This window comes from Coffea eugenioides, chromosome 9 (assembly GCF_003713205.1).
Source record: "Coffea eugenioides isolate CCC68of chromosome 9, Ceug_1.0, whole genome shotgun sequence".
Lineage (NCBI taxonomy): Eukaryota > Viridiplantae > Streptophyta > Magnoliopsida > Gentianales > Rubiaceae > Coffea > Coffea eugenioides.
In genome coordinates, this window is record NC_040043.1 from 18,035,333 (window position 1) to 18,061,830 (window position 26,498).

A 26,498-nucleotide genomic window follows, 5' to 3' on the forward strand; every position below is an offset into this window, starting at 1 on the left:
TTGTGCGTCTGATAAGGTAATTATTTGCCTTATTTTCCTAGTTACTCATTCACTGTCAGATATAGCCATTCTTGTCCAGATTTTTTGAGGATAATTGGTACGAATAGCAAACTCTGTACAGTGGCATGACTTGAAAGTCCAAAAACCATGGTAATTCTGGATTTCTGCAAAGAATGGTGGCTTGCTAAAGAGAGAAAAAAGAATTTCATGGCGTCTCTCTCTTTTTTCCCCTACCCGGCCCCGCGCGCGGGGTGGGGGGGGGTTTGAATCATCCATTTCCACATGAAAGCAAGAGGGCAAAAATGAAAAAAATTAGAAAAAAAAAGAAAAGAAAAAAGAGGCCCTCTAAATAACTACTCCCCCATAGTTTAGGCAACTCTGTGTGCAGAGATTTTGCTTCCCACTGTTCTAATCTTCTACCACAAATATATGCTTCCACAAATTATCTAAAGACACATTCTTATAATTATTCAACATATTGCCAAGCGTACATTTGAATCATCGCAAGGGCCATTCCTGTCCCCTCAGGAATGATTCTCCCAGCACCTCTCATCCATATGCTGCTACTCTAGCAACTGAAGCATGCTTAGGACTCCAGAGGCTTTTGCCTGTTTGATAAAATACCGAAAAAGGAAAGGCTAAACAACTTCAAATTATCGTGAAAGGTTAATCTAGTGAAGCATAGGACAGTCAAGTTATAATGCAATCCGACTTAATAAGTATGGGCTTCAATGACTCTGTTCAAGGAAGGCAAACACATTTAAACCAAGTAGATAACCACATTTCACTATTTTGATTCATCTAAAGCGTGACCAGCAAAAAGAGATGCAAATGTATGGTATCAGTGTATGATCAGATTTTAGCACAAGTGTCTTGATCATTCAAGTCCAACAGCTTTTTCGGCAAAAATGATTATCGCTTTGTCTAAGCGTAATATTGAAATCAAAGAGATGTACAACCTTGGTGTCCATTCAGTTACTACTTTAATCATTTCATCACTGAAATCTCGAAAGTCAAAAGTTGTTTGTTCTTGTCAACTGGTTTTAGGTAAAAAGATGTGTAAGTTCACCTATAGTTACCTTGATGTTAAAATGTTGAAAGAGAAAAGGAAATGCGTTGGTGGTACTAGATTGCATACTTACTTAGAGAAATTTCAGAAACCTCTCTAATCTTGAAATGGGGAGAGATCAATTCTAAACTGTTGCTTCCCCTTGCTAACCTTCTGCAAAACCATAATTTTAAATCAGTTGAAAGAAAAACAAAAAAGGGAAAAAGGACCATTATAACTATGGAGTTGTAACATTGAAAGCAACCGAACAAAATGTGATGCTGAGTCAAAAGGGCCCGTAGCCCAAAATGCTGAGCCACCAGTCTAAACACAGGCATATTTGGAGTATCTTTAAATATGCAAGAGCACATATCTAAGACAATAGTCTCAAAGCCAACCAATGGATAGTCATAAATAAATAGGTTAATCATTCACAGCATCCTGGAGGTATAGGTTCAATGGCAAGACATTGCATTCATTCAATGTCCAACTATCCAATAAAAATGACCGAAGGGCTGGAAATCAGAAAATGATATGCATCTTTCATCACTATGCAGTGGTACAGGGACAGGTAACTTACAGCAATTGACACAAGCTCTTCTAACAGTTCCTCGAAATGGCGAAGAGGCTATCCACAAGACAGGGGGAACAAATAGAAATAAAGGTAAATTTGATCAGCTTAGTGAAATTGTAACACTTTTATAGGGAAGCACTACAAAATAGGACACATTCTCAGAGACTGAGAAATTTGGGCAGTGGGCAGAAAACTTACCCATTGCGTTGGGCCATCAACTGGAGCACTTAAGGGGTCATTATGCACCTAATAACCGAGAAAACCAAGCTAGTTAAGAATAAACAATAGAGTTCAAAAGTCAACAAGCTGACTAAGAAATAGTCATATTAGCCAAGGTCAAAAGCATCACCAATTCAAAATTTTCCAAGCAAATCTATTTAAATCCAAAGAATTCTAGACATCAACGAGAAATACTCTTTGTCAATCACCAATTCCTTTTTATACCTCCATAAAGATGCCATCCACGCCAACAGCAACTGCTGTCCTGGCAATGCAAGGTATTAATTCACGGAGACCTCCACTGGCAACGCCACCTCCTTCCAGCTGTTTAAAAATGAATAAATGTATTTTATTATGGTAAGAAGTCAATTATTTGTAAACAAAATTCGAAACATAAGCATTATCTTCAGATCTTTGTTTGTACATTACCTTGCTTACAACTATTTTGATAATTAAAGCATCATTTATCAGTTTCAGCTATCTCTATCCGTCATGGAGTATCATTCTTTTAAACAAATAGTTTGTTGTTTATCATTTTCTAATCTGCCGGCCCAAATAGAATACACCTTTTCCTCCAAATTCTGAAGTTAACAACTAGGTATATCTTTCTTTCGGCTGAACAAGCCACAGAGTTTATTTGAATCAAACATAAATGTTACTCTAGCATCAATCTATACGTCATAAAGTAATCCAAACCTTTTTTCCTGCAGGTTGTTGTAATGAATGTGTTATGTCAGCCACCTGTAGATGGTAACCAATTGACAACAAAAGCAGCCTTCAGAAAATGATATAATACTGAAAGCAGCATAATAGACCCAAAGTTGGTAAAGCAAATGCTCTATTTGCTAGAACATGTTAAGTAACAACTTGTATGCATGAGACGGAATGCATATCTTACCACTGGACAATTGGCTTCCCTCATCCATTCCAGGTTGCGTGGATCAACAATCAAATCATCTGAAGTACAGCAGACAAATACAACACAATACACTGTTTGAATTTCAGGTAACATAGAAACAACTTTTATTCATGAAATTCCAGAATCAAATCAACTTTAAAAAGTACACAAGTAAAACTTTCAGAAACTCAAAAAATCTCTCTGATTGTCCAATATAACATAGTTCGCACCTATCCTTCAAACAATAGTATCCAAATTAAATAGAGTTAGATGGTCTAATAAGCTAAGCTTTCTTTACTTGGATATATCAAGGTAATATTTCAGTAGCAGTCAGTAACAGGGAAATGCCAGGTTATGGACAAACAATTGGGCAAGAAACTGAAAACGACTTACTATAGCCAAACATCGTTCCTCTCTCACAGACCATAACATTTGGATTTCCTGCCAGCCTAACCTTTTCAGCAGAATTCACCATGACCTGGCCAGATGCTTGATTGTCAGTTTCTTATCCGGGAATGTATGCATGTACACGTGGACTTAAAATATCTGGGTATGCATGCATGTATGCATGGTTGAAAGACATAAAAGAAGAGCAGAAAGACAAAAAAACTTGCCACTTACAGAAGGTGCACAAAATTGGCCCTTCTTAATATTAATTATCTTCCCAGTCTGAGCAGCTGCAACTAGCAGATCTGTCTGTCAGTCAAAGAGCCAATTGAAATTATCAATTTTACCTTTTAAGTTGCATGTTACTATCTCTTTTACCATGAGATGTAAAATCATCATCGTGCAAAATTAGCTATGGGATCAATCTTACCTGTCGACAGAGGAAAGCAGGTATCTGAATTATGTCGGCAACCCTTCCAACTGCTTCACACTGGCAAAACAAGTATTACAGACTGTCAGTGTTTTCATTTCACCACCACTTTGTACACTAGATATGTTGATTGGCATTTGATGATTCAGTTAAAAAACAAACAGGAAAGGCTTTGTTTGGATTGCAATTTTCTGAATTTTTGGTAGAAAAATTACTGTAGCGATTTGATATTTGTGAGGTAAAAAGGTGATTGGAAAATGTGTTCACGGAAAACGTAGCAATTTTTCTTTAGAAAATTGCTGTATAAACAAGGCCTAAACCTTTACATGGCATGGAAGGGAAAAGACATTTAAGCGGTGATCACGTGATTTCTCCAACAGAAAGCAAATGATACCTGTGGAATGCAAAGTTCAAGCTACCTACTCATCCATGCTCATTTATCCAAGAAAGTGTAAAAAGAAGACTTGGAACTTAGAAGTCAACATCAGTAACTAAATATAATTGAGCACAAAGGACCCATATTTGCCTCGAAAAATTAGGTGTCATGGTTTAAATGTCTTCTTGGCTGGGTAATTAACAAGATTAACTTAGATGTAAACCACATAAATGTACATGTGAGAATTTTCAGATGATTAACTATCAAATTAGGTGAGGTTAAAGTTCACGGCAAATAACATAGCATGTGCAGCAGGGTATCTGCATACAAGAGACGCTACACCTTAGAAGTCTGCCACAGCATAATTCAAAATAAAAACAGGAGAAGGATTCAGGAAATGCACAGAATGCAGTAGAATTCTGGTGGGGAAAAATAATAAACTTACCTGTATTGTTTCGTGAACATCAGTGATTACGGGAATGTCATATTCAACTTTCACTTTTTCAAGTATCTATCAGAAAATGAAAATGAGAGCTTCAGGAATTAGCTATAATGAAACCTCATTGTCAAAAATTCAACTCGCACATATGTGAAGCAAAAGTCAATCACAGAAAAGGGGTGCTAACGGAAAACTGTGAAAATTTGTGATGTAATAGTTAACTAAGGAATGATGAAAAGAAAACTTCTTTCTTCAAATTCCTCTCTTCCTGTTTATCTGAGTATAGTCTTCAGAAATTAGTCAAATAGATGTTGAATACCATAAAGCAGCAAAAAGAAGCCTAGATATGAATACCTTCAAGCCTTCAGTCAAGCCAGGGCCACGAAATGATTTAGAGGAAGTCCGGTTAGCTTTGTCGAAGCTAGACTTGAACACCAATGGCAACCCAAGTCTACAGATGACAAGTAAATTAAGAACACAAAGAAACAGCAGCAGATATATAGAGTGAACAGCAAAGTAAAGAATATTTCTTAAATTGGAATCCTACAGGTGACAAGCAAATGAAAAGTACAAAAAGCAGTTGCATTTATTGAGTGCACACTGGACAGCAGACAACGGATCTGATGATTATCATATAAAAGTAGAACAAGTGTCTCTCGTTGAAAGCAAAACTTGTGAGAGCACCTCGAAGTGATGGCCTTGATGTGCTTGGCCATATAGAGAATGTGCTGCTCTGATTCAATCACATTGGGACCTGCTATAACAAAGAAGGGTTCTGCTGTCTGGTTTTGATAAAATTATTTGACAGCAGTTCCAATCCATAAGTGCTACATTTAAAACAAAGGGATAGGACAGAAAAATAGGAAAGGCAAACAAGACGATGGGACTCATAAATTTAGGACCTTGAGCTGGTTGAATAGGGCATTTGTTGAACCCATCTCTTCTCTGCAAAATTAACCAAGAGACTAGTTAACTGGGGCCTCACGCATTGCTATGAGATTGCCCAGATGTGTCATTGGTTTTTCTAATGGCATCAATGTAATCAAAACCACAGACAGCTAATGTTTAATTTAATGCAGCATTGATGAAGGGAAATATTCAAATCATTCTATTGTTTCTTTTATAAGAGAACAAAATCAATACTCAAATCTTTAATTATTCAAGATATTTCGCAATCATGAAAGTACATCCATTAAAGAACATATACAAACTTGAAAATTTACATCTAAAGACTACCAAGGTGTAATATTTTTCCATTACGCAACATATTTGGTATATCAGTATGCTTACAACAAAAGTTACAACAGTTGCAGTGCTGCTTCAAATTTCAAGCATCAGCTCATTACCATTGCCTACTGTTGAAGAAAAATTTAAGGCCATAACATCAAACTGTAAAATCAGTAGTAATTATCTTCAACAGTTTTTTGCTATTTTCATACATATGATCAATCCTTCATAGAAATACCAGAACACACGAAATAGCTCTTAACTGACACAGATAATAGATAACTTCAAAATAGAATCACCAGTGGTATATGTTTAACATACCAAATACTTCCACAATGTTCCTCACTTCAAAAATTATTTCACTCCCATTTGGTAATCTCCTTAACGACGTGTTCATGTTGCTCATACTATTCATACCACCCACAAAACAGACAGGAAGCTTAAAAAAATCCACCAAACAGCAAGTTTCTATCCCTTCATTGTTCAATCTATATCTATCCCCAGATCATAAATTATAATATTTAAACAACTAGACAAACACCAAACTTGCAATTAAAAAAAAATAACTCAGCAATGGGAACAATATATTGATGGATTCATCAGTATCATGCATAAGGTTACTTACATACAGTGCAAAAAGAGCAAACTCAAGCATGCACTGAAAAGCTGGAACAGAATGCAATTCAGTTTCTTGATAAAACAAAAAAACAAAATTCTACAAAATCGATCTCGTAATATATATTAATCCTCCATTATCATGAATTCCTAACATCAGCAAGGATTTGATCAATAAAAGTCCCTTTATTTTATTTTTTTGGTTGTTGTCAAGTAAGATGAGGAATTGGTGAATCATGCCAAGCATAAAATTCAACTCTAGCAATTAATGAAATGATAGTTCACAAGTTTGAAAAGAACCCACCAAAAATCTAGTCAAATGAACAAATCACATGAACAGAATCAAAGGAAACCATCAAAACTCCACTATCAAGAAGACCGATTGGAAAACTTTACGTCATTCAAGCAGAACTAACCAACAGCCATTGTACGGATGCCAAGCAAAATTTATGGACATCAAGTAATAAATTTGCAAAAGACAACAAGGAAGCACTAACAAATACAAAATTATGGAATTTACTGTATAACAGATTCCACAAGGTTTAGGCGAAACAGAAGCAATGCTGAAAAAAATGAGGGACAAATTTAAAGCCATAAAGATCCTCTTATTTAACAACTTATGAGGAGGTCTGACATGGTCTGACATGTATAAACTCAACCATGCAAGATGCATCCGTGCTCTAAACAAAATTATAATTAATGGAATTCTGGAGACCAGAAAATGCTTAAGTGTGCATATTCATTTTCTTGAAGTAATCACAATGACTTAAGGGCTGGTGAAACCGATGCAGACAACTTAAAAATTAAGTCGACAAACTTTTCAACATATTTTATACTATACATAAAGTATACAACAAAAAAAAAATCAAAAAGATAAAATTCATAGAATACCTGCTGGAAATTTTAAAATATGTGAGAACCAAAAATCTTGCTATGCGAACATGTTCGGTGTAATTGAAAGGGTACACAAATTCACTGCTCCTTCATTTTTGGAAATCAACCCAATAAACAAAGAACAAAAATTGCAAACAACGACCAATGGGAAACTAAAAGAGAAAGTTTAGGAAAAAAAGGAATGTATGGCTGTCAGAACTTTTGACACTTTTTAAGTGATATCAATAGACATGAAGGAGTTCTCATCCCATCAGGCTTTCGTATTAAATTTTCTTTTCAGGCTTTTTCACAAATACCTTATATGCATGCAAAGAACTATCTTTCTTTGTTCAATTCAAATTAAAGCTAGGCCAAAAATTGTCGCAAAGTGTGCATAGAAGACTTACGTATAAATGCTTTATAATTAACTGTTTGTTCTATTTATATGGACACCAGTAAAACCTCTATCTATATATCAAACACTTTGTCTAAGAGTCTAAGAAATAATTTCCCCATGAAAATCAATTTGTAAGTAGAAAGCATATCAAAATCATAAGCCAAAACCATTGACAACCCATAACACTTCACCCAAAACTGAACTTATAGCCATAAAAGTGCACAATGCATATAAATATTCACTCTAAAAAGGAAAATGATTAGTATCTTATATTTAACTTAACCGAAAATTTGTTCTTCAGGTCAGTTTGAAGACCTTCAGTCTTTGACTTCTAGCAGCACAAAACTAGCACGAAAGTTCGAAAACAAAACCAGCATCCAAACGCAAACTATCAACTGCAATTGATCGAAAGAAATACTAATTGAGATGAAAATCAACCTTGTTGAATTGGATGAGACTTGAACAGTGAGCTCGGAGCAGAGGATGCCGTTGAATTATCTAAGGTGAAATTTATATCATGTAAATCATCCAGTTGATCTACATCACATTTAAATACGTTAACTTAGCTACAAAAACTGAAAATGATTAACTAGTTTCTACTTTCTTGAATTGTAGCAAGCACAATGATATTTATCAGATCCTCTTTCATGTGCTTTGCCTACTTCAAATCAGCCATGGAAATTCAACTTGATAAGAAAAATAGTAAAAATAACTTGAACATTTTCAAGTAGATTACTCTTGATTAAGAGAGGATTTCTTGATCTGCACCCATCTAGCTAGAAAAGACCAGAAAGCAGCTTTTACAACACAGTCTCTTAACCATGGAACAACTAATCTGGACTAAAGTTATTGAGGCAAATTATACACAAACACTGAAAAAATCAATTATCATTTATCACCATATAATTGCAACTTTGATCATGGGAGATCATGGTATATATATACACACAAAAATAATGTGGCACCAAAAACCAATGTTCCATTCAACAACCTTAATCAAACAAAACGAAAATAAGGTTCCCAATCACTGATATTAAACAAAAACTCCTAAAAAACCAATAAGAAGGAAACCAAATTCAAACAAAAGAATAAAATTTTGCACCAATTACCTCGTAATCGGAAGGTACATTGATGGATTTGGAGAGGAAAGCCCGTGGATTTGGAGGAAAGTGAATTTAAGAGTGAGTGATTGGAAGAGTGAGAATTCGGGAGAGTGGAAATAGTTCAGTATACGACGTCGTTAACTTATGGCAGGGTTTTAGTTGGAAACACCAAAAAATCGATAAGCAAGCCTCTGCTATCCGATCTTGAAAACCCTTAGGGATAATTTTAGAAACCTCCCTTGAGGTTTGTAACAATTTCATTAAGCTCCCCTTAGATTTGAAAAATTACATCTACCTCCCTTAATTTGATAGCTTTAGTAACAAAGTCTTAAAATAATATTGATTTGATCAAATTTTTAAATGAATACCCAAAAATGCCCTTGTGTAATGAGTTTTAAGTTACTTCCCTGTACAATTATAAGATTAACTAGTATAATTATAAGAAAAATGTATCAAATTTTTCATGTCCATATCTACTATTTGATAAACAACTATAATAATAATTTTATTACTATGATATGATACTTTTGATGGTATTTTATTATAGATTTAGATTTATAAAATAGAAAAAAATATTAAAATAATTCATTTAGAGTTTATGAATTTTTTGAGTAGTGGGTTTATCATAATTTAGTAGTGGTTTTGAACCATTTTTTTATTTATTGTTAATTTTAATAGCAAAAAATAGAAAACAAAGATCAGCAATAACATTGGATTGCATATAAAGTTAACACATAAAAAAATGAATAGTTCGAGATTTGGTTATAATAGAAACTAAAGGTAATAGTAGTAGTTCTCTAGTTTTATCGGCAAAAAAAAAAAGGAAAAAAAATGAAAAAATAATTTTAAAAGTCATTCTAAATATAAGCATACAAAACAAGAATTTCATTAAAATATTTAAGGACAGTATTGTTATTTCAAATAACAAGGGAGGTATGTGTAATTTTTAAAATCTTGAAAGAGATGAATGAAATTGTTAAAAACCTCAAGGGAGGTTTCTGAAATTATCCCAAACCCTTATGCATGGCAAGAGAAAATCGATAAGCGTGTAGGATCTACCTCGTCTATATTCTCTTTTGGAGCAATTATAATTTATTTTTTTTAGAGTAAATCTTATATACATTGACAGTGTAGATATTATCACGGTTGGATACATGACACATCTATAAAATTTGGATTTTAAATTCAAATTTGAATTATGTGTCATATATCATGAAAGTGTATACACTCAGATTAATTATTTTTTTTTAATACATCTAACATGCGTATTAAGTTCTTCTTGACAATGACTTTTGCCACCTCAGATATTTTTCCTTAATATATTCAAATAAATATACCACTTCGATGCATTACACCTACTTGAATGTATTAGACCCATTCCAAAAGGTCCACTTGTAGGTCAAGCGGTATATTTTCCAAAGCTCCAAACAAAACATTCTCAAAAATTTCCCTTCAATATTTCTTTAGTGGCTCTGTATGGATTCAATATTTTTGGGGGCATTTTTCAAAAAATTTACTATAACCATGTATGTGAAAATTTTTATTGTAGATGACTAGGTATATTTTTGGGGTATTTTTCAAAAATTTTACTGTAGAGACTTATGTAAAAAATTTTATTATAGATGGTAAGGTGTTTTTAAGAGTGTTTTTTTAGGGTGTTCTTTAAGAGTGTTTTTGGGAGTGTTTTTAAGGGTGTCCTTAGGGGTGTTTTGAGGATGTATTTTGAAGTATTTTTTTAATTAAAAAATTTAATGGGATATTGTTTAAAATTAAAAAAATTCACCACCTACCATCTTCCACCACCCTTCTCCACTGCCACCGTACCCAGCCCCCTACGCTTCCTCCCTCCTCCCCCCCTTCTCTAGTTTCAGTTGTCAAATCCAGCCTTTCTTATTATCTAACTAGACACAAATTGTTTCAAATAAAACGGAAACCAATTGGTGCATACTTGATTCTACTGCTGTGAACAAGAACTAACATATTTAGCACATTAACTACAAAATCAACTCCTCTAAAGCATGAAAAGAACCCACTCATGTTAAAATATTAATACTCGATTCAAATCTCAAGTTCCAGTCATGTTCGATTCACCCCTTAGTCACCTTATCATTGCTGGAATCTGTTTTAGTAGCCCAATTTGTTCTCAATCATGGGATTCTTAATTGCTCTTGACCCAAAAAAAATTATCTAATTCTTGACCATTACATTGCATTCTTTAGCTCCATGCAAGTAGGATTTCTATATTGGTAGCTAGTCAGTTGGTAAACTCTAATTGGTTTGCATTCTTTTTGAGTTTAATGAGACTTAGTGTTTGACTAATTTCACTGGAGGGAGTTTCTTATAGTGCTAGGTGGAGAGGTTCTTACATTGGACTGAGTACCAAATTATGAAGAACTATGTGGGGAGTAGCAAATATTAAGTTATTTGATACTTAATGTAGCGGTATATGTCGTCTGCTGGCCTTTGATATGGGGGAGTTGAAAATTCTAAAAGTGCTAATGGCTTCAAAGAATCATCTAGTTCATTAGACTGGCTCGGAAGGGAGATGCTTGCAATGAGGCTAGAAGTTCATATATGGTGATGATAGTGTTCATATCATGAGTACTACTTCCTTTTACTTTTTTTTTTTGAGTAAATAAAGATTCAACAGAATTAAAACATGAAATATAGAGTTAAGTTGTTACAATTATCCTAGAAGTAGCAACCCCTTTAACGTCATCCAAAAACAAGGGGGGAAACAAAAGAAGGAAAATTATAGTCAAGGAGGTGCCTTGACTGGCTTTTACAGTATGTAATGTTACCATGATTGACAGGTCATGAGTTACATTGCAGAACATGTAACTGGTACTGGTTCTTTTGGTGTTGTGTTCCAAGTTGGTGCTATTACATTGCTTTCTTAGTGCATCATTTGCTACATTTTTCGCTCATTTTTTGGATGTTTTTGTTGGTTGTAATTAATTTCTCACAAGCAAAATGTAGAGAAACGAAAAATTGTTGCTATCAAGAAGGTGTTTCCGGACAAGAGCTACAAGGAGTTGCAAATTGTGCAAATGCTTGACCATCCTAATGTTGTTCCCCTTGAGCACTTTTTCTTTTCAACGACAGACAAAGAAGAGCTGTACCTGAACCTTGTCCTTGAATTTGTGATTGAAAATGTGAATTGTATAACCAAACAATATAATAGGATGAACCAGAGGATGCCATTGAAAAGAGAGGATGACATTTTGTGACATTTTGTTGTAATATATACAATTGAATTTTGGAATTTGACCTTAATTTGTACCAATAGCCATTTTCATGAATTTGATTTCGTGTGCACATGTAAGAAAAGAAATGTTCTCTAATTGATGCTAGAATTTGTGACTCCCCTTCTAAAATCCACATTGCACTCAAAGTTGTACATAATACAACCTACTAAAACTATTCCAATACTTGGAAACTCGTTTGAAATTAAGCCTCCATTTTAATTTTTTTTTATATAAATGTTATGCAGTTAGCCACTTTGAATGTGATTCTTGTATACACAAGGTCAATAATTATCAAATGGCTTATTCAATTTTCGAATGGTAACAAAGGTGTTCAATGTCAATTTTTATAAGAATTAATACAAAATTTAGTTGAACTTAGTATTCTAGATACAAGATTATGCATTAATTCTTGGAATCATCAACAACTCTATCTCGAATCTTCATGTCTTTTATGCTGCTGAACACTTGTAAGAAATGTCACCAATGCAGGGAATTGGACAACCACACGTATTATTGAAATCAACTCCAACTTTTTGTACTATATCACAAGAGTTGCTAATAAAGTCTAATTGATTTATCTTTAGACCTCCAAAATGGTGTAATTCTTGTGCCTGTGGTTACAATTGTATCAACAAAAAATTAAACAAAAAAATAATCGAGTGAACACAACTTAACTATACATAACTCTTTTAGATGAAATATCAGTCATGATGATCAATCCAATAATTTACCTGGAGTGAGTTAGCCATATTCAAGGAGCTGAAAGTGTATATAGTTGGTCATAATTCTACTGATTGAAATCCAAATTCACCAACTATCAATTACAAAAATAAAAAGTATCAATGAATTTTCACACTTCATAACACCAACTTAGAGTACAAAAAAAAAAGTTTGTCATAAAGTTATAAACTAATTTTACATGCATAAGTCAACAAAAAATTACCAAAATAACATGTCATGGTTGTACCAAAGTCATTTGTTGAGATTGCAAAGCCTTTGTCCTGCTTACTGGGATAGAATGACATTGTTTCATAGTGTTGTTGAGATTGCAAATAGTTAGTCAGGATCATTTTACTTGCATTTGTCTAAGAAAAAATGGAACAACTATAAATACCTCGAAATTGACATATTTTGTATATACAAATAAATACATAATCCCACTTGATAATGCAAAAAAAAATGAAAAAAAATTTGAAGATTATTCAACTCCAAAAAGTTGCCGGTTAACAACATCAACATCCTTTATGTATACTATAATTTTGTTGCTTTTAGTATTCAATCAAAACAAAATTATTAGAAGAACAGATTATTTAGTCCAAGTATTCAACTGTTAGTTGATACAAATACATGTCAAACTATTACATCTTGTAGCCCATGATACTGTATACCATACTTAGTGAATAATACATGCACAACATCTCCGACAAGCGAATGAAAACAAAAAATAAATATTAGAACCATAATATGAAAAAAATTGTATTAAGAAATTAATAAAATGATAAAAAACCAAAACCTCATCATGTGTTGACACCGGTGGCTTCATAGTTATACTATGTGGAGATCTTTTATTTGTTCTCATTCTGTTGGTTGCCTTTTCTAAGTTACTCCTTAACCTCTTACCTGAAGCAATTTTCACCTTTCTATTAATACCCTTAATCTTGATGCCACTTGAATCACTCGTAGCATGTGTGGGTTTAGAAACTTCTTTTATATTTGAAATCCCATTATTCGACTCCTTTTTTATGTAACCTTGCATCAACCAGTCCAACATTTTCAACAGGCTATTTTTAGCAATGTTATAGGTTTCTTTTGTCTATGCAGCTTTAGTAACCAATTGAGTATACAGTCAACACAAATCTCTATACCGCCTAGTAAAAAGAACTTTTGGATCTGAATCATTATTGGTGTTATAAGAATCATCGTCTCTCTAACATACCTTGCTTTTATTGTATTAGTCCACTTTTCAGTATGTATTGATTAGGGATTTTCATGATATTTCTTACATAAAGAACTTTCAAAGAATGAGAGCACAGAATCCCAGAGAATTCATATTTTTTTGCATCTACATGATATCTGATCTCCTGCTGAATCAAATCTAACTATATAGTGATACTTTCGACCTTTAGGAGTGATATTATACTCTGTTATTGTTCCAACCTCACCATGGGTATTTATATCACAATCATGGAATTTAGCCCTCTCAATTTTAAACCACTTGAATATTTCAGAAGTGTAAGCACTAGTTGCTTGTTTCAAAATATCAACATCAAATGGTACTACCGGAGTACTTGTATATGCTCTAAAATCAACTTTAAGTTTTTCATATATACAATCATCAAGTAATCTCTCAAAATGATTAAAAAATTCGTAAAATTTATTTTTGTAGCTCACATACCTTTTTATCACGCTATTCATGCTTTCCAAATTGAAAATCTTATGAATTCAGTGAATTTGGTAAATACCACTTTTGTACCAAATATCCAATTTCAAATTATCAAATTGAATTTGAAATCGGGTACGAATTTGGCACATACCAAATTTACTCACCCCTACCAAATATAATGCTACAATAACATATTGTCAAAAATATTTTCAAAAACTCCTAATTCATACAAATCTCAAATACAACTAATAAAAAATAAATAAAATAATTTATCACATCTATCTTCTTTACAGTCACGTGATTTTTAATCATTCAAATTGGATTGGTCTAATTCAAACTATTTTTATCCGTCTAAAGTACTCAACCAAAGCCGGTCTAACAATTCCTCTAACAATTCTTCATACACTAAACTTCTATGCTATATTTTACATCTTATACATATAATCAGATTCATCATACACTAAACTTCTATGCTATATTTTACATCTTATACACATAATCAGATTTCTTTGAGAATTGTTAAACCGGTTTTGAGTGAGTACTTTAGAAGGATAAAAATAGTTTGAATTAAACCAATCCAATTTGAATGATTAAAAATTACGTGACTGTATGTGTGATGTGTGGAAGAAGTTAGATGTGATAAATTATTTTATTTTATTTTTTATTAGTTGTATTTGGGATTTGTATGAATTAGGTGTTCTTAAAAATGTTTTTGAGAATGTGTTATTGTAGCATTGTATTTGGTAGGAGTGAGTAAATTTGGTACGTGCCAAATTCGTACCTGATTTCAAATTCAATTTGATAATTTGAAATTGGATATTTGGTACAAAAGTGGTATTTACTAAATTCACTGAATTCATAAGATTTTCAATTTGGTAATAATTGATTTCAAATTCAAATTTGATAAAATGAAATAGGGTACTATATTACCGTATTCGAATACCAAATTAGTTCATAAAATTATATATTATATAGGTAAAGGCAATATACCATTAATATATTATTATGTTATATAGGTGAAGGCTATTAATGATAGTTCGTATATAGTATTATTATGAACTTATGATGATGATGATGATGATGATGATGATGATGATGATAATAATAATAATAATAATAATAATAATAATAATAATATAATGATGTACAATATACTATTTTAGTATTTGTTATATGACTATAATAATACAAATATAAAACATTACATAACTATAATACTTATCCTTTTTATACATGATTAGAATTCGATAATAAGTACAAGTATAGTACTAAATATTAAACATAATTAGTAATTAGAATTTAGACATTGGCAGTTTGGCATATCATTTATGTTTGAATTATTGAATATTTGAATGTGTAACTCGTAACTTGCAAGTATTAGCATACTCTAAAATTATATTACATATATAATATGCGAATTTATATTCTCTAATCACTAATCTTGATTAAGGGTAGATAACTAAGCAGTCTAAGCGAATGCATATGAATTACATGTCATTATATTAGTGTATTGACTTTTACCATTGAAAGCAATCAAGTTGTTTGCAAATTAAACATTAAAACTATAATGTAATGCATTACATAATTTGTAAATTATAAATGAATAAGCAATTAAGTGTATACAATTATATAATAATAAGTAAGTTGCATATTGATTTGAACTAAGTTATAAGTTTGGAACTTAGTAACTTATCATTAATCATTATAAATGATAAGTTTGCAACTAATATCACTTATCATTAATCATTGTAATTTGTAAGTTTGCAACTAATATTACTTATCATTGTAAATTATAAGTTTATAACTTGAGTTGCATTTTGGCTTAAATTAATCACTTTTTTAATTGAAAATGGTTAACCCGAATTCATTACCCTGTTCGAATTCAAATTTGGAGGTGAAATGAATTCAGGTATCCCCAATTCAAAATTCAAAGTGGGTTAGATATCTACAAGTCTAATAACCGAATTCAACTAATCGAATTATCGTATTTGCACTATTTGCTCACCCCTAGTATTTGAAAAATGATGCGGTCATCCGAGCTACTACTAAGGACGTGATGATACCATCCGAACCAATCACTAGAGCTCGTGCCGAACAGATGAAAGAGCAATTGAATATCTTGGTATGCACAATCCAAGAGGCTAAGGAAGGTAGCTTGAGTTTTGAAGGAGACTCGGAGTACATGACTTTACTCCAACTAGAGGATCAAGACCCGTGACACAAAGCATTTCGAGTCACAAGATGAATCAAGCCTCGTAAGTTTTAAGTTAATTAGTTTTTCGTTTTAAAAGCTAGTAGAATAAAGCAAGCGACTTAAGTCATGAAGTCCTTGCCAATTTTAGTCGTTAGTTTGTCTCATTTTTTAGTTATTATTTTCGGCCATATTTGCTTAATTAGTTCGGCCGTAATGGGCCATTGTAGGGCCGACCATAAGTTCTAGCTTCATAAGGATTTGAGTTGTAAGAAGCTATAAATAAGCTTCAAACCAACAACAATAGACAGTTTTTGCTTCTTAAAAATATTGAGAGTATTTCTCTTGGCTTCTTGCAAGCACCCCTTGAACATCTTAGAAGTTTCCTAAGAGAGTTCAATTCGCTTATCAAACAAGAATCACACTTGTTTGTGGCGTCGTTCTACCAAATTCCTTGGTTCGCTAATTCGTTAAGTCGCGGGTTGAGTTTGTATCAAGAGTATTCGCAACTTAGAGGGTTAGATTGGGTCGAAAGGAATTCCGCTAAACAAACTTAGAAAATTCTCCATCAAGATCGTGGGAATCATAAGGATGAACTTCATCAACGTGGAGGAATTTGCATCAGTTGGCATCAGAGCTAGTTGATGATTTTCTAGGTTAAATCCTTTTAATTCCAGCCTTTTCGTGTCATATTCTTGATTCTTAGTTGTGTTTGTGTCTTGTCCTTATTCGGTTTTTAATCTAGCAAAAAAAAAAAGTACTGTTCAACGATTACTATTCATCGTCACTGTTCACACATATTGTTCATGCACTGTTCATCCTTGGGTACTGTTCATACGAACACAAAAAAAAAAAATCTGTTTGTGTTATCTTTTTTTTATGTTTTGTGTCTAGTTCAAAAAAAAAAAAAAAAATCTGCTAGTCGTAGGGTTTTCTTTGGAGTCTTCCTAGCCGTCACCTTGTTTCTTGTTGTTGCATTCAAAAAAAAAAAAAAAGAGAGGAAAGGAAGACAGTCGGCTAAACTCATAAAATTCTTGGAAATCTAGAACAAAACTTGAGTTTCTTGAAATTCTTGATTGTTTACAACCACAATCTTGGGATTCTTGAAGCTTTAGTCGAGATTCTTGAAAACTTGAAACCCCAAATCTGTGTTGAACCCAAAAACCATGGAACTTGGGCTGTTTAGGGAGAGAAACCATCATAAAATTGTGATTCTTGAATTTTGGAAATTACCTTTTTGAATTCTTGAACGAATCTTGAAGTTTGTTGGGGGTTTGGGAACCAAATGTTGAATAAAACAAGCTGCCAAAAAAATTCTAGCCACTAAAACCCTAGTTCTTCAAGTTCTTGGCTGTAAAAAAAAAAACAGAGAAAACATTCAGCCATGAAATTGTTCTTGAAAACCTCCAAAAATTGAGTGTTGGGTGTGTTCAAAACATTCCAAACAGCTGAAACTGTGACGCCTCCACCTCTCCCTAGGGTGAACCATAGGGTATCAACGAGACGCCTGCCTAACTCTCATCAAGATTCACGCACTCATTCTAGTTTAAAAGAAATTCACAAGTCAATCATAGACTTAGGATTAAAGGAATTCTTCAAATATACAATCAAAATTTTTCTAGGGCTACTATTTACACTTACAATCTAAAACCCAAATATAATAAAGTTTATCCTTCCAATGTCTCTAATATCATACAAAAGATTCACTAGCTTCAATCAACCGCTAGTCTAGAACTTCCCAACTTCCACTTCCAAAACCTGTTAAGGAAAACAAACTTAAAAGGATGAGCTAACGCTCAGCGAGGCCAAGAAAATCAAGCAAGTAGCACAATTTAAATCAAATATCACACTTAAAAACAATTTAACATGAAATTTCATTTAAGTGCACAAATAGGAAGTAAAACACACGTAAAAGGATGCAGGAGCTCTCAGGAGCTAAATCCACACTACTTCACCGATAATCTTGATCCACAATTTGCAAGTGTTGACACTTCGTCAATCGAGCAAGTAACAAGTCCGTAGAACCCCACTTTTCACCAAATTTTCGTCCACCGTTACACTCCTTGCCTAGCCCGCAAGTCAAACAAGATGTGATCTTATTCGAGTATATCCAAGCAAGTCAAGTACACGAGCCCAAGGTTCACCAAACTCCTCTACCAAGCCCTTGCTGGCTTGAGTTGAATGGCTAGTCATTGGGTTTTAGGCGTTCCCATAAGCACGAGTGGTCGATGAAACAATGCTTCAATTGACTAAAAATTGGTCATAGTACTGAGTCGGTATGAGAGGCACCGCCCACCCGAATAGGGTGTGATACATGCTGCCACTCAGTACTCACGAATTACAAGCATTTTCGAGTACAAGTGCAAGTCATGCAAATTCATATACAAGTAGTGAGTATTCAAGAAGGAGAGGACAAGGGCGATAAAGTACACTCTCATCTCAGCAAGTTCACAAATCATAACAATTTCACATAGCACTTGTAAAAATATCATTTCAATCATAGCACATGAAACATGCACTTGACACTCACCAAAAGTCAAGGGCAAAACAAGAGCAAAAGCAAAAGGACAGATAAGCTCCTTGGCATCCACGTGACCACTTGAGACATGTACAATCACGATTATCTAAGTATTCGACCAAAGCTAATAAGAAAATATCTTCTTGCTGCCCACACTCCAAGCCACAAGTTCAAGTCGAGTAAAAGAGACTTTCTCGATTAATCATTGAAATAATACTCAAAGTCATTTCCGAGTCAAGTCGTGGCAAGAAATTTTGATTTCAAAAGAGGAGTACCATACTTAATATTGGCACGAAAATCGAAGAAAGGAGGAATTATTTTCATATCTTAAAACTTTCAATCCTATGCCCAAATTTTGGAATATAAATGAGCATTCACGTTTTGCCAAAGTTATGGAGTCAAAATCCATCAAAACGCAACTTATTTTCATAGTAAATAGGGAAGTTAAAAGTTCCAAATTCAAATGTAAAACTAGTGAAGTTTCTCAAGAATTACTCTAGTTAAAATGCTCCATTTATGGTTCATTTTTAAGAAATCCGAGGGCACAAGATTAGGAGGTGAAAATCTATCTCCAAAGTATGGAATAAGGTGCAATTAATCAAGAAAGTTAGGCTTGAAGTCTAGAAAATGTTTTCAAGTCACTTTGGAGTTTCGTCACTTTACAAGGAAAAATTTAGTTTTGGCAACCTTATTTGAAAAATCATACCTTGAGTTCCATAAGTCCAAAATTTGTAAATCTTATACCGTTGGAAAGTAGACTCAATGAACTAAAACTCTCTAGAAGACACTTTTGCCAGATTCCAATCTAAAATCAGTCAAATCTTAGCTCCAAATCACTATTTCAGTAAGAACAGAGCAAAACAGTCTTGAATTTTAGTGAATTTTGAAATTTTGGCAAAATTCATAGGAATCGAACTAGCCCTTGAAATTTATATCACTAAAATAACTCCAAGTTTAGTTTCAAATGCAATAAACAGAACTCAATTTGAATTTTTCTACACCAAGATACAACAGTTTTTCTAAGGCTAGTTTTTGAAACCTGATTCACAAAATTCCAGCCTTGGAACATTCGACATAGTTTTGAAATCAGATCATAACTAAGGCTACACAAGTTCAAAATTAGTGTAGTTTATGGCGTTGAAAACTAGATTCAAAATGATAAAAATCACTAGAAGAAACTATCTTCAAATTCGTTTTGTAAGATGAGTGGAAATGAGCTACAAACTGTAGTTGTGCTTGTTTCTCGGTTAAAACAGTGAGCAAAAACAGCCAAATTTGTCTGTTCACTGTAGCTCACAGAAAACAAACTAGCAGTAAATTTTATACCGTTAGAACGCCCTCAGAGTCTAGTTTCATATGCTGTAAACGGCACTTGATTTTGACTCCTGTACAAAAAATTATATGCTGTTGAATGCACACTGGTCAGCCATACTAATCAGAAATTTTCAGGTTTGATTTCCTCCATTGAACCTAACCTTAACTCATCCAAATGAAATGCTTGTTGGAAGATAATTTACACATACATAACCCAACATGTAGCAAGCATTTTGCCCTCAATATACCCACAAAATTCGAAATTAAAACAAGGGAAATGACCCAGCAAAAATTGGACAGCTTGGCTTCTTCCTTCTCTTCGAATTTTCTCACCAACTTTTACACCCAAAACCAAGTTAGAAATCATTAAAACAACAACCAAACAAACAAGAATTCTCAAGGCCACTACTTAAGAATCTTCCTCAAGACATCTACCTAAAGTCAAGGTTCATAGAACCCATTAATAACCCAAGTTTAACTAGTTAAAAACTAACTAAAAACTAACCATAAGATGGAAGAAAAATGACAGCTTTGACCGTTACCTTTCCTCCAAGAGTAGTAAGCAAACCCACAAAAAATCAAGCTCTAAACCATCAAGAATCTCTCCTCCTCCAAGTCCTCTACTAAGCTTGAGGATGGTCCAAGAGTATGAGCAAAGTTGGAGCAAGTTTTGGGGAGCAAAATGAAGAGGAAAAGAGGAAACTTTCTTGGCTAAATGAGGGAGAGAGAGAATTGGCCAAGAGGAAGAGAAAGGAAGAAGGCTTTGTGTGATTTTGGTGATGTGATTTGGAGGAAAGAAAGATGGGATATAAAGCTAACTTTTGGTGCAAAAAGTCAACACTTGAATAGTGGTCCATTAGTGCTCCTAATTAAACTTAATCCATCCCACTCACTTCTAATCTCTCACTTAACTTTTCTCAGTCTACAATTTATCATCCTTAATTCTCCAAGACCACTACACTCTCAAACCAAATATTGCCTCGAAAAACGTGGATTCACTAATTTTCATTAATCAAGCAATCAAAACTTAACTTTAAGAGAAAACGTGTTAAAAATATAAAATGAGACAATGTACCATGCAAATGCAATTAAAATGAATGAAATAAATTAATTGAAAAAAAATGAATAAATAATTACATAAATAAGCCAGTAAAATAAAATAAAAATGAATAATAAATAAATAAAATTCGGGTCCTCACAGAAATATCATCAGCCATTAAACCCTACTCCAAGTCCAAGTTGGATTAGGTTAGCTTAGTCCTAATTGAACAAGCTGTCCAAGTTATTTTAAATTTCGTTTTGACAGCCTATCAAATCCTTATTGGGATAGGAAAAGGGGGATATTTTCAGATTAATCCAAGAAATTTCCGTTCGTCAATATTTCCTAAACTGATGCAACAAGAACAAGTGTCAATAACGTCTATAGGCAAGTATTCTTTGGTCCAATCTTTGTAGTTCCTTTGGGTGAGTCAGTTGTTAGGTTATATTTTCCAAAAATTCCAACCATAAAAATTTGTCTTTAAAGTCCAGTTTAGTGCCTCAAAATTTCAATTTTAAGTGTCGGTCATTCGATCATTGTTATGTCATACAACTAGTACTCTTCCCGCAAAATTTCCAGCTTTATTTGTTCCATTGTCCAGCCTCATTTATCTCACTCCAAATCTGATTGAGCTACATTTGTGTGGGTTCTTGTGCGAAGCTGGTTGGCTCTTGAGGGAGTTCTTCTAATTTCATCAAGGGAAGCAAGCGGAGCCTCGAGAACGTACTTGTGAGGACTATTTGAGGGAAAAACTAGAGTGAAACACGAGTGCGAGAGTAAACACGTGAGGGAGTGAAGTGAGGAATATTTTATTTCACGAACATTGTTTTGCAGGTGAAAGAAAGCATGTCTCGTGAAAGTGATGGAATGCCTCAAACCGTTGATATCAAAATGCTTGCTGATATGTTGGAAACAAGATTCAAAGGAATGTGGGGAAAAATGTTAGCCAATGCTCAGACCCGATTCATGAGAAGTTGGCAGGTAGTAACTCCTAAGGCACTCCTAATCCTTCCAAAACCACTCAGAGGAGGCGATACGTAGAGGAGTTCGCAAGTTCCAATGATGAAGAGGAGGAACCCTTTAAACGTTCCAAATCCAAGTCAAGGGGACCGAATAAGCCCTCCGACGTTTTTAAGGGAATTAAAATGAAAATTTTAGAATTTAAAAGACGGTTGGATCCGGAAGCATATTTGGAATGGGAGTCCAAGGTTGAGATGATTTTTGCTTGTCAATATTATACAGACGAACAAAAAGTAAAGTTGGCCGTGATTTAATTTATTAAATACGCCGTAGTATGGTGGGATCAACTCACTATATCTCGACGAAGGAGTAGACTACCGGAGATCATGTCTTGGACCGAGTTGAAGGGCATGATGAGGACTCGATTTGTGCCAAGCCACTATTATAGAGATTTGTACCAACGGTTACAAATTCTTACGCAAGGTACAAGGAGTGTAGATAAGTATCACAAGGAGATGGAGATCCTCATTGTGAGGGCTTGTAAAATCCTTTATATCTTTCTTAAAATTCCCTTTTATTTGGAATTTATTACGTTATAATAGCCTTACTACTCATTCACCCCATAATAAGTGCAAATAAATATAGAATCAAGGGTTTTTCATTTCGTTTTCTCGTTATCGTAAATTAGGGTTTTTACGCATTTTCGTAGTGTGATTATTCAGTACGAAGTGTGTATCAAATTTAGTGATTAAGAGTGAGTTTTAGATGATATTAAATGTGTGATTAGAAGTGATAATAATAAGTTAGTGAATTATAAGTTAAAACCCTAGTATACGCGATTTAAGGAAAATCGACTTGAACCGACGGGTACCGTTCACTACCGATTGAACATACCATTTGACCAATATTTTTATCAAGTTAATCTCATTGTTATTAGAGCCTAAATATCAGCTCTAAGTTTGATCAATGTGGCCGAAAATTTTGACTTCAAAACACAAGAAAAAGAAAAAAATTTGAGAGTTAATCTCATGGCGACAAGTGGCGGTCATCCAAAGGTTGTTGACCAACCAATTTCTTCCATATTTATCACAAAAAATCACTCACATTACTCCTCATTTCAACATTCCAGCCGCGAGCTTTGAGGGAGAAAGAGCAAGAGGAAGAAAACTCCATTTCATCTTGAGCTTAATCCATTTGAGTGAGAAATCAAGAAAACTAAACCGATTAACTTCTCAATTAAGAGCTTAGGAAGCTTGGGAAGCTAAATTTTTCAAGGAGAGGTGAATGATATCTCTTGCAAGCCTTTTATTGAGGTATTATGGCTGTTCATCTTCCTCCTTTCCCTTAGTCTTGTTGAAGTTATGTACTCACTTGTATTCTTACCTTGTGATACCTAGTTAAGGGGTTTTGATGCTTGTGGTGCTGAAATTTTGAGTTAGGGTTTTGAATGGTTCACTTATATTTCTTGTTGTTTGGATGGTATATGGTGTATATAATCTTGTATAGGAAGTTGTAGTAGTGGTTTAAGCTAGAAAGGTGAAGTTTACACTTTAAAATCACTGAATTCCAGATTTGGGTTTTCATCTTACCCTGTTCTGACCGGTTCTGTTTGGCCATGATGGAGGTCGAATTAGACTTAGCTCAAACCATGAAAGTTGTAGGAAATGATGTTTTATAGCTGTCTACAAAATTTTAGCTCAATCAGAGTACTGTAACATGTGAAAAGACAAAAATACCCTTGACTGCCATAGGTAGAGCTCTGTGGACAGTTTTGACATTTCACCATTCTGGCCGCATTTTTTCACCTTGATCCGTATTGAATTAGCATTTGGCCAAAACACGAAAGTTGTAGTGATATGTTTTACTTTCCAACGCCTCTGAAAACGCCTCAATCGAACTTTTGTAGCCTGAGTTATTGTCAGTTGAACGCAGTGCTGTTAACCAGCCTGACGGTGAAATTCTTGTTCTGTAAATGATAAATTTGACTTGGATACACTATGAACTGAATTGAGTGGTCTTCATCAAAGTTGTAGCCCTTTGTTTTAGCTTCGAAATGGTATAAATTGTACCCCAATCCGATAAGTGTAGCTTCGGTTGTGACCAATACGCTAAGAGACGTTGAACCTGTCTTTTTGTTCTTTGTCTTAAACCTTATTTCTGGTCACTTTTCTAGCTTGGTTTTGTAATTGAATGAATTTTAGCCTATTGAACGGCTATTGTAATGAGATTATTTTTGTGTAATTTTGGGGGCTAATTGAGGAAAAGAATGAAGCCATAAATGGCTGGAAAAATAGGTAAATACAAAGGGTGTGCTGCCCAAATTACTAGGTAAGGATTTGAGGACGAATACCACTTGAATCATCTAGGATATTTGCGTCTTCTTTTATCAAGGTATATAAGTTAGAATTCGACCGAAACTTGTACCCTTGGAAAAATAAAATTTACGACTAATAGAAATACGTTTTCTTCATTTCTTCGACTCAAATGGTATTTCAAAGTATAATTGCTTCAAAGTTTCAAAGGTTTAAAAGCGAGCATGAATTTTTCGGAATTTGATAAGTATCTTGAATACTACTTAAACGAATTGCATTTACTTGATTTTCTTGAAACGAAACTCCTATGTTTCGAATTCTAGAGAGTTTTACATTCGTAAAAGATATTTTATTGCAGATTTGGACTCCAACCAAGGAGTTCGACCTGAAGGTGACTTTTGAGAGGCACTAGACCTTTGGTGAGTGCTTCCAAATACCTGATTGAACTGAACACTTGTTTTCAATACTTGACCAATGTGATTTAATGATATGTAATTTGTTTGATCGGGCAAGAATATACTTTATCGCACTTGCCCTAATATGATATATACTTGTTTATTGTTGCAATGGATATTTGTGTATAAGGTGCGCACTTCCTGGAATTCCAGAAACCCTGTGGCGAGTAACTCGAGTCGAGCCGGCAAGGGGTTGGTCGATTGGGTAACGAATCCTGGGTCTTTTGTTTTGTCGAGTGGAGTGATATTTCCTCGACTAATCGATATACTCGAGTATTACCACCTGTGTTTATTGAGGATTTTGGGCCCAGTAGGGTGTTTGGATGGTGGACGGAAAGTAGTTTAAGTGGTGCTCTACTGGATTGGTTACTTACTTGAAAGTTGACGGAGTGTCAACTAATACTTGATCAAGCTCCGGTGATGCAATGGGACTGTGGCTCCTGAGAGCCATCTGTATTCTTATACTTTGGAATGATTAGTACTTATCATATTATTGTTTCGTTTTAAAAGAAAAACTTTACACTCTCTTTTTGAAATTTGTTATTTGAAGTGTTATTGCTCACTTTTATGAACTTTTCATGCTCATTACTTTGCTACATTGAAACTTGTGCTTGTAAACAATAGTCGATTTGCTATTTGGAACCTCACTGGGTTTTTAGCTCATTCTATGCCGTTTGTTTTTCTTACAGGGGATACGAGCGAGGCGTGCGACCGGTACAGACTAGCGTAGTCTGGTTTTTGAATTTTGTAATTGTACTCGCACAAGTCGTTCGATTAGGGTTGAATGTATTTATATGTTCCAACTTGGGAACTACTATTTCGTTTATTATTGAGGTTGCACCCTATTTTGTTTGATGTGAGTGAGTGAGTCCTGGCGAGAGTTGGGCAGATGACCCACCGAACACTAGGGTATGCCCTAGGGGGAGGTGGGGCCGTCACATATGGTATCAGACCTCCTATCGAGCTCGTGCGAGGAGAGGGTTCTCGGACTGTGGGGATTGGCTTATTAAGTGTGGAACAAATGTCTATTGTTGGGGATCTTAGATATGTATGTTGGGTAGGAATCTCAAAAGTGGTTGATTTCTTCTTGAGCATAGCTAACTCGAGTGGGGAATGATCATATTTTCAGATTCTTGTACCCGAATACCAAAGAGTGATATCTTTATGATAAGTCGATATCTCGAGTAATATGAGAGTAAGTTTGAATGGCGAAATCCAAGGCACGGGGGATGCGAATAGTCTGGACTTAGGATATATTGAAAATATTAGTGAGATTGGGGACCCTTATTCTTTACGTGTACGTGCTTGGTTGTACTTCGTCAAGTCTTAATTAAGTGTGGTGCTTGAGCAATACCTAGGGTTAATGTCTCATAGGATGTGTGAATTGTTATGATATGTATATAAAGAAAGTATGTTATTTTTAATGTGTTTTATTAGTTTTCTTTTTATGATTTGAAAACGCTTTTATCGGCCTTTATAGATACTTTATTTT

General features: G+C 34.1%; 1 protein-coding gene across 4 annotated transcripts; it reads right to left on the bottom strand.

The window, feature by feature from the left end:
* Positions 1–195: 195 nt before the first annotated feature.
* LOC113783444 (2-dehydro-3-deoxyphosphooctonate aldolase 1) lies at positions 196–8,706 on the bottom strand. Of its 4 annotated transcripts, none has more exons than XM_027329581.1 (16): positions 8,593–8,700; positions 7,922–8,020; positions 5,274–5,316; positions 5,056–5,153; positions 4,726–4,822; positions 4,378–4,443; positions 3,557–3,616; positions 3,361–3,435; positions 3,133–3,217; positions 2,740–2,831; positions 2,538–2,582; positions 2,067–2,165; positions 1,821–1,868; positions 1,629–1,676; positions 1,143–1,222; positions 196–608 (listed from the first exon to the last, which is right to left on the bottom strand). In XM_027329581.1, the coding sequence occupies exons 3-15, from the start codon at positions 5,307–5,309 to the stop codon at positions 1,166–1,168; spliced, it is 906 nt and encodes a 301-aa protein (XP_027185382.1). In that variant the 5' UTR covers positions 5,310–5,316; positions 7,922–8,020; positions 8,593–8,700; the 3' UTR covers positions 196–608; positions 1,143–1,165. The 4 variants fall into 4 exon arrangements, with proteins under 4 accessions (XP_027185382.1, XP_027185383.1, XP_027185381.1 ...); XM_027329582.1 differs by having other exon boundaries at positions 7,922–7,981; positions 8,593–8,692; XM_027329580.1 differs by lacking the exon at positions 7,922–8,020 and having other exon boundaries at positions 8,593–8,706.
* Positions 8,707–26,498: the final 17,792 nt, after the last annotated feature.

Excerpts from the sequence above, each read along its gene's own strand:
- LOC113783444 (XM_027329580.1), bottom strand. The coding sequence starts at position 8,612 with ATGTACCTTCCGATTACGAG. Across the intron at positions 5,154-5,273 it reads CCCTATTCAACCAGCTCAAG|ACAGCAGAACCCTTCTTTGT; the intron begins GTCCTAAATTTA and ends TATCAAAACCAG. Across the intron at positions 4,823-5,055 it reads ATCAAGGCCATCACTTCGAG|ACTTGGGTTGCCATTGGTGT; the intron begins GTGCTCTCACAA and ends TGTCATCTGTAG.